Genomic DNA, 8752 nt, shown 5'->3' with positions numbered 1-8752 from the left:
TAAAGAGGGTTGGTGGGTGCCCCTTTCTCTGTGTTACTGCAAAGTTAAACAACTCAAGGCTGTACTTTATATATCACTGATATCATTGTGAGATGCAGTTAAAAAAAAGATACAACAACACAATATGAATAAGATGAGATATTAAATTTAAAAAATGATTTATAATATGTTAACATATATTAAGATCCCAATCAACCGCAATATCACCAACAGTATTTTTTTTCGTTTTTTTTGCATAGAATTGTCTGCAAACATAGGCAGTGAGAGAGCCACACTTTAATTCTTTGTATTTGTTTTGCGTAAACAAGTCCAACAAAAATTGCACCGTAGAACAATTATTTAAATATACGTACATAAAAACAAACATAAAATCTTCATTAACCCACAATGGAAATTTGTAGAAACTGTTCTGTACATATTGAAAAATTACAACAATAACATATGAAAGGCCTTTGCAACAATTTGCAGACATTATAGCGACTGAGTCCTGTTAGATCATTACAGGACATTTGGCAAAGGATTCGAGGCTTCAAATCACTCTGCACATTTTTCAGGTCCCTTCCATGAAGGAAGTGGATGAATCCTTACATTGCTCAATATCATCTCTACAGGCATGTTCACAGTTAAGATCTCTTAAGTTCAAGGGTGGAGAACCAACGGTCCGTGAAGCCAACACGTTCTTCATATATAATCACAGACTTTTGTTCCATTTCTGCGTTATGGTTTTCCGCAAATGAAGAAAGTTCTCCTCGCTGTTCTTGTTGACACCGTGTGCATCGTGTCCTCGTTAGTTAAGTTTGGCACTGATGCGTATCCATTGAAGAGCTTGCCTGGTGTACTGCACTGCATGAACGATGCTGCTGTGAAGAGTCAATGGCCCAGACAGAGTATTCAAGTAGTTGAAGAACTCTGTTTGTAAAGTGGAGAAAAAGAAGTTCAAATATTTTCAACATAACTGATGTTCAATGCAGGTAACACGTACACTTGTGGTTAAAAGATTTGTTATTTATTTTATTTAGAAATTGATGAGGAAAACCATTGTTAAACTGTTTAGATGCGATAATAATGATGATTTTATGACAATACAATTTGCGCTAATCCTCACAAGGGTAGAGGGAGTGCTAGAGCCTATCACAGCTGACAACGGGCATTAAGCAAGGTACACCCTGAACTTGTTGCCAGCCAATCGCAGGGCACACAAAGACAAACAACTCACACTCATAACTAGGTACAATTTAGAGTATTCAATCAACCTACTGGGCATGTTTTTGGAAAGTGGAATGAAACCCAGAGAAAACCCACGCCGGCTAGGGGAGAACATGCAAACTCCACACAGGACCAGATTCGAACCCTGGACCTCTGAACTGCAACTTTTGTGCTAACTACTCCGAGCTTCCAGACATGAGTGTCCCTATGTCAAGAATGGAATCAGTCATCAACAATTACATGCGTTCATTTTCTTTCACGGCTATTCTGCATTGAAAGAGAGGTTTAAGTATTTTGAGTGAAATATTTCCGAAAGTTCTGACTCTGTTGTTAATATGCAAAATGTTTTCATTTAATAATGTTTTTATTCCATTATATACAATTAGTAATGGATTATATTCAATACACATACCTTTACTCTCTTTCGCCAGGTTGTCTGCAACCTCCCAGTACTCGTAGCTGTACAGGACACTGTTGGTGATGTTTAGGTGGTTTGCTGCCATCTGGTGGATACGTTGAGGAATGCTTATGAGTGAGGGGGAGGCACTGTCCCCATGTGAACCCCGCCGGAAGTGTTTGGTGGCATCGGGTAGGAGGGAAGGAGGATGTCCTCCTGTGTCCCTGCACGACAAACGCAAGAGTGGTCAATGCCAGTTTGAGTTGATTCTTGTAGCACTGGACTTGTTCACATACTTCCCGGTGTCATTCCAGCAGGATGGCATCGGAGGCACTTTGGGAGAAGTCTGCAAGAATAACGTGACGAGAATTGAGTCATAAAAGGAACCCCCCACCCCCTTGGACTATGGGGTGTTTAAGAACAAGCTTGCCGCTCGCATAGTCGCAATGCGCTCGCTCTGCCCATTGGTTGTCATGGTGATGGAAGATGGACTCGGTAGGGGAGTGTATTTGTGAGTGTATTACCTTAAAGTAGTCAAGCAGTACTTTGGAGTATTTCAGTGCATGATCCTTTTTTAAACGAAACATCTGCCAGTAGAGGAGCGCTAGACATCGAAAGCTGTGAACGTACAAGGACGCGTGAATGTCACTCCAAATAGATCTTCGGACTGGATCTTTGTGGGTGAGAAGCAGACTTACGCACCAGAGCACCGCCAGCTGTTTGTCTTCTTGTCGTGCTCCGGGACCAGAGTGGCTCTTTAGCCTCATTGCATACCTGTAAACACATTCATAATCAGAACCCATTGAATGGAAGCTCAAGTTAGTTTTTTTTCAGCGTTTTTCCATTGTGTAATTGTGTGACTTTTGAATGTCAAAAAGTCGCACAAACTATGTTTCAATCACTTCACCGTTATTGAAAACAAGCAATAAGTTTTAACCCCTGCGGGCTTAAAATAAAGTTTAAAACCGAACTGGTGGACCCAGTGAGCAATACGGGTTAGGGACTTAAAATACTGCACTTGAAATACTGCACTTGACTCTCACTAGTCACTACATGCCACTAACTTGAGAATGAGGAAAAAATAGAAAAATGGCAACATCTCTCCAGTGAGGACGTGAGTGTAAATTGCCCTTTTGTCCATTTTCTATTCTATACTGCTTGTCATATTTTGGTGAGCTGCAGCCTATCTCGGTTGCAAATGGTTGCCAGCCAATCACAGTTAATTTAATTTAACTATTAATTTACTATACTAATTTGAATGCCTCAAAGGGAAAATCCAATTATTATTCAGCATTTAATCCTTTTTTTGTTTGTTTGTTTTTTTGACAGAGCTAAGCGCAATTGCTAGTTCACCTTATAAGCTCCACCGTCTCGGCGTACATGGTGTAGGGAGATTTTGCCTCCAGTGGGCCTTCCTCCATGGCTTTGCCACATTCCATGAATGAGAGAGCAGCATCGATGTAATTCACAGCCTTCCCCAACTTGTCCACCTGGAACACACCAAGATGACAGAGCTAACATTAGCAAAGAGCATGACAATTGGTTGCCATTTTGTGGGATTTTCTGAAAAAAACACGGAAAGAGCACTACACAACAGTTACTAAAATCCTTCATAACTAATAGTTTCATAAAAAAAATAAGAAAAAAAAATATTCATGACACAATGCCTATTCTGAATTTCTTTTCACGAATAATGTTCCATTTGTGCTACTTAAGTAGTATTTTAAGTGACGCTGTTTGAACTGTCACGGTCATTTTCTGTCCATATGAGCTGATTGGCAGATAATTCAAACTGAAACATGTCAGCCAATCAGAGAAGGGGTTCCCGAGTGCAGACAAAACAAAAGGGTCAAGGGGATATCTCAAGGAAGAATGAATTTATACGTTTAACTCGAATTGGAAGGCATTTTTTGACCAGATTTTCTATAAGCGATTCGACACAAAGAAGCAATCTCTTTCAAGATGCAAAAACTCAATTTCTGTGGTGCTGATTATCCAATTTTCAAAATTCTTGTGGCCATTCCAGCCAGACTAGGGAAGCATTTGGTACTCTGTCATTTGAGGAAATCTAGAATGTTTGATATGGTGGTACGTTGCGATCACGAGATTGTGAACTCACCATGGCATCGGCACGGTGCTTCATCCTTTTAGCTTCGTGTAAGTAGTACTCGGCATGGTGAGGCCTGGAAAGGTGGGACGCATACACCAACAAATGAAAGAGCGGGTCGATTCGTGTTTGTTAGTCAATGAGGCGGTATCCTCCGCAATGATCACTCACGTTTCTGTATTTGGCACGGCTGTTCTGTGTCCTGCGGCACCCCAGGAATCTGACAAAGGCTGTCTGGACAATTTTACACAATCCACCTCCTTTTTTGGCTAAGGGTGCAAGTGAAAAAAGTCAAATCATGTTAAATTTAGTAGCCCTTAATCAAAATAAGAGTCTCAAAGGGGTTCACAAGCCCACACTTGACAATTATTAACGACCAAGAAAAAACTAAAAAAAAAAAAAACAGCTGGGGAATAATAAGAAACCTTGAGAACGGTCTGTAGATGGGGTGTAAAGGGGAGGGGGGAATCCCCCTTCCAGAACGACCAGGCTGTAATGGGCAACATTTAACATGTGCAAACTACAGCCCGGGGGCCACATGCGGCCTGTTAAATGTTTTAATCCGGCCCACCGAATTTGATAAAAATTAAATGAATAAACTTTGTTAATGTTTTATTTTCCCTGTAATTCTAATGTATCCCCACTAGGAGGCGCACTCTAAGACATATTTTGTTGTATTGCTTTTCTTCATTTACATTTAAAATTAAAGCATGTTTTCTCCATATAATATGTAAGTATTTTTTTCTCTAATGAGGTGTGCTTTACCAAAACATTCAATCCATCTGCTCCTAGTCCGGCCCCTCTGTCAGATTTTAGAACCCATTGTGGCCCACGAATCAAAAAGTTTGCCCACCCCTGATTTAATACATAATGCTGTGTTCTACGATGTTAGTCATAAAGAAGTCGGCCCACTTGATTTGTGTTACCTTTAGTGCTGAATCTCTGTTCCTATCTCTGTTCTTGTGATAAACCTCGCCATTTTTTGCTTTGGATGCAAATTCAGTGCACTCAGGGCTGTCAGACAGCGGCGACAGGGGAGATAATGGTCGCTTATTGTCCAAGTACTCTTCCAAATATCTGTTAACAAAAAGATGCACAAAGCATTGTATTAGATACACTTGCACAATTTGAGATACATTCTAAGAGCTGTATCGATATTTGCCTATACTCAGAGCTTTTTGTCCATCCGTCCATTTTCTATTGCAATTGACCACCCTGTTGCAGGTGAGCTGAAGCTGACCCCAGTTTACTTTGGGCAAGACTTTCCCTTTAATGCTTTCAACAATCAGTATATGAGTAACAGGCAGAATATTTGAGAGTTTTAAAACAATTTGTCATTTAGTATGTGTTTAACTTATATATAATATAATCTAAATATCTGCAAAAATTGGTTCATTTGTTGCAGATTTTTTGGGGTGGAACGTTTGAGTGTCTGTGTGTTCAACTGGAATGTGTTGCTCTGTTTAAAAAAAATAAAAAAATTGGCGGATTTTTGACGCCTTTAAAAGATCTAATTTCAAATGTTGAAATCGGCCAACCCATTAAACGGTCTGGCTCTCCAATGCCCTGCTTGCAATTATTGTCTTGAAATATGGAAGGTTTGAATAACTGGAGAAAGGCTCCGCATTCACGTAAACAAACTACATAATGGCCTGAGCCAAGATTTCAACCTCAGAATTTAAGACGTTTCCAGTATTTTGGATTCTGATTTGAGATCTTGTTAGGTTGTACAAGTGTACCTAAAGTTGTGATCAGCGTGTGTAGATGCAAAGAAAACAAAAAACAAATAGCAACCCCTACCCATTATGCATGGTCTCGGTTGAAAAGCTGCGCTCAGCCACATGCGCCGATCCTGCGTGACTGGCAACATCTTTCGCATGTGGCGTGTTCCTCTTGCTTTCTTTATGTGAGACGCCATTCTCCAACTATTCACACAAGCAAGCGCGCACACACATATAATCACACATCCAGTTTGATATCTACGGAGGATTGTTGCTGCAAATTTTAAGTGCCACAGCGAGTCACTTAAATGTCCAAATGGACTGACCAAACGTCAACATCAAAATATTTGATGGAAAAAATCTCAGTTGTATTTCTTCTCGTGTGAGGAGCATTTCTACATGCTGAATGGATTTGGAGTTGAAGCACTATTTGCAACTTTCGCTCCCCTCCTTTGTGTGGGAGACAGAGTTGGGCAGGTACAATTTTGGGTTACGTTTGGAGGAGACTCTTTTTGCCATACCTTAGATCGAGTTCAATAAACCCGGCCTGGCTCGCTCAGATTTTGAATACAGTTAGTCTTCTCCTCTATGTGATCAATTTTGACAATACACAGCAAACTACTCAAACATGTTTTGGCGGTGCTGCTCTGAATTATTTCTGGAGTGAAATGTTTTAATACGTGGTCCCTTTTTGCGACGCAGAGAATGACTGGAGCTAAGAATACAGCATTTGATAAAAATGTTGATTCCTTTTTGTCTTTGTTTGTTTGTTAACAAGCTACCAAATTACACCAGAGTATTAAACTAGTGTATATTAGTCTTTGTTCCTTTATATTCAATTATGATACTTTTTAAAAATTCATTCTGCACGAAAATGCATTGACGGACAGTCATGTGTATGCTGAAGCAGCAGATGGTGCACTAATCCCAGCAATGAGTCCAGTTTTGCCAATTTACAGAAACGGCAGCTAAATGATCAGCAAAATGAGGAAATGCAAAATGAAAAAAAGTGACAGAAATGATATCGAAAGATAACACTTTAGTATAAATTTAACATTAAAGTTTCAAGTCTTCATCTACTTTTATCCAGAACGTTTGTATGCGGTAACCTCAAGTGTAATTTTGCATACAGACCAAATTACTCACTCCAAACTGCATAAAAAAATGTGTTTTTAAAAATGTTTCTTTGTTTAGGTGGGCAAGGTCTTAAAGTAGGCTAATATGTACCTTGCGTTTTCTTTTGCTGTCTTTGGAGACAGAATCTGGCTTAAACAGATGTTTCATAGCCTCGGTTTGCTTGTCTTTTGTCTTCGAAGAAGAAGAGGAGGAAGAAGAAGAGTGGGTGGCTTTGAGGGAAGAATTAACAGCTGTGTCCGGCACCCTCTTGAGGAGACAGAGGTCGATGTGTACCATCAGGTTTCTTAGTCCACGTTGGTAAGGCGCTGCAGCCTGTTCGCTTCGCCCGAACGGGACCAAAGTGTAGAGTCTGTGCCGAGTCTCACTCTGCTGCGCCTTGACTGGACTATCAGACGTCTTTCTCCTGGACTTACTGGTATCGGGTCTCCGAGAGATGTTTTGGTCTCTCTTACGGGGTCTCTGGAGTGAAGTGGAGTCTGCCGGAACCTTGGCGACTTGAAGCTGACATTCCGAATCGGAATTTGACGAAGCAGAAGATGAGGGGGACTGAGGGCTGAGTGAAGATGAAGAGTCTCGCTGCTTCGCTTGCTTCTCGGTTCTTCTTTGGTGGTGCCCGGGATCGTGATGAAGGTGTCGCTCTTTGAATTGGATCACTTGGCACTCACGGAGTTGTTGTTTCTCCCGAGGCCTCCTCCGCTGCTTCTCGACAACTACCACCTCCTCTGCCTCCTCTTCTGCGGAACTTTCGATCCAGCGATGTCTCAGGAGCTGCTCCTCCGCCAGCCTCCTGTCTTCCTTTCTCTCCTCTTCCCTGTGTCGATTCTCTCTCCTTCTGTCTTTCCTCCCCTCAGCTTCAGTGTGCGGAACTTCTCTGTGGACCACCTCACGTTTCTTGACCCGGGGCTGATTGTGTGATGTTTTAGAAGCATTAACGTTTGCAGCACTCGGCTTGGCCCGCGGTTTTCGGTTCGGACTTGGTCTCGAGTGATTATTACCGGCAGCTTCAGCGGTCGGACCTTGACCGATGCCGGTTGGAAGATGATGTTGAGAACTGTGCTGAACTGGAGGTCGGGTCCTGTGGTCGTAGCTGTGGCCGGGTCGGCCTACCCGGTTCTGCTCGTGTTGTGATGTGTGTTTGGATGGCTTTTTGGTGCCTGGATGAGAATGATTCTGCTGTCTGTGACTGTCACTGCAGTTTACAAAGGCTTTGGATTTGTTTTGTTTGTGGTCTCTGCATTCTGTGGGCCTCGCCTTGGGCCTGTGCTGATGAGGGGGAGTCTCTGTGCTATTTGTGTGCTTGGTTTTGCCGTCAGCTTTAGACAATGGCTCAATCTGTGATCTAACGTTTGTCCCGTGGGAAGCTGGTGCTGGGGACAGATAATTTTGAACCCCAGGGCAGTGGTAACCCCGCAAAGTTGATGAAGATGGACTTAATAGAGGGCCTCTCTGAATTGGCGTTGGGCTGTGCTGCACTCTCGGGCTCCCACGTGGACTTGGGAATACGCTTGGAACGGGACTCACTATGGGACTATACCTGCTATTGCTAGGACTTGGGCAGGTGCTGGGGAGCGGGCTCGGACAGAAGCTGTAATCGAGACTCAGCAAGGGGCTGCCGGGCCTGTAGCTCGACCGTGGGCTGGGAAGGGGGCTTTGGCTAGGGCTGTATTCCTGATTGCTGTCCCAGCATCTTGCCGGAGACGGCGCTCGGAGCGTGTGCGGAGAGGGCGGGTTTCCAGGAATGCTACGTGTGGGATAATGGTCACTTTGAGCTGCCTTTTTCTGTGACTTCTTCAGCCACTTATCCAATTGCCACTGGACAGCTGTGGAGTGATCAGTCTGCAGAAAGCAGGGAAGAAAATGTAAAATCAGATTATAACTCATCTGGAAACTAAAACAAAAAAAAACTAATAAAAAAAAAAAAACTGAAGCGAAATAATCACCATTTCACATAAAGCTGAACTGGATCCAGTCTCAACAAAGACAACACGTACAACAACAGTTCGATGCTGGACTATTTCCGTATAGGAAATAAAGGAAACATTCTATCACCGGGTCAATTTGTCACCATCAAAAAACTTTTAAAGATTGCCTATACAAAGTAGCAAAAGTATTTTTTTTCCTGTAATCCATCTATCCATTATCTATGTCCTCATTAGGGTCAGAGGTAAGCATGACTCGATCCAA

General features: G+C 42.3%; 1 protein-coding gene across 4 annotated transcripts in view; it reads right to left on the bottom strand.

Annotated features, from left to right (window-relative positions):
- Nucleotides 1-256: 256 nt before the first annotated feature.
- Nucleotides 257-8752, bottom strand: part of aff3 (ALF transcription elongation factor 3) — a 28927-nt gene continuing 20431 nt past the window's right edge. For all 4 annotated transcript variants that reach the window (XM_088314735.1, XM_088314736.1, XM_088314739.1 and 1 more), the window contains 11 exons: nucleotides 6659-8404; nucleotides 5511-5635; nucleotides 4637-4787; nucleotides 3882-3979; nucleotides 3723-3786; nucleotides 2957-3093; nucleotides 2306-2377; nucleotides 2128-2221; nucleotides 1900-1949; nucleotides 1619-1827; nucleotides 257-909 (listed from right to left, as the gene is read on the bottom strand). In XM_088314735.1, the coding sequence (XP_088170861.1) occupies nucleotides 788-909; nucleotides 1619-1827; nucleotides 1900-1949; nucleotides 2128-2221; nucleotides 2306-2377; nucleotides 2957-3093; nucleotides 3723-3786; nucleotides 3882-3979; nucleotides 4637-4787; nucleotides 5511-5635; nucleotides 6659-8404 (2868 nt within the window). In that variant the 3' untranslated portion in view covers nucleotides 257-787. The remainder of the gene's footprint in view (nucleotides 910-1618; nucleotides 1828-1899; nucleotides 1950-2127; nucleotides 2222-2305; nucleotides 2378-2956; nucleotides 3094-3722; nucleotides 3787-3881; nucleotides 3980-4636; nucleotides 4788-5510; nucleotides 5636-6658; nucleotides 8405-8752) is intronic.

Source organism: Idiotropiscis lumnitzeri, chromosome 14 (genome assembly GCF_059441095.1).
Source record: "Idiotropiscis lumnitzeri isolate Australia: NSW breed Sydney's pygmy pipehorse chromosome 14, RoL_Ilum_1.0, whole genome shotgun sequence".
NCBI classification, from domain to species: Eukaryota; Metazoa; Chordata; class Actinopteri; order Syngnathiformes; family Syngnathidae; genus Idiotropiscis; species Idiotropiscis lumnitzeri.
Note: the sequence above shows the minus strand (reverse complement) of the source record. Positions and strands in the feature narration are given on the sequence as shown.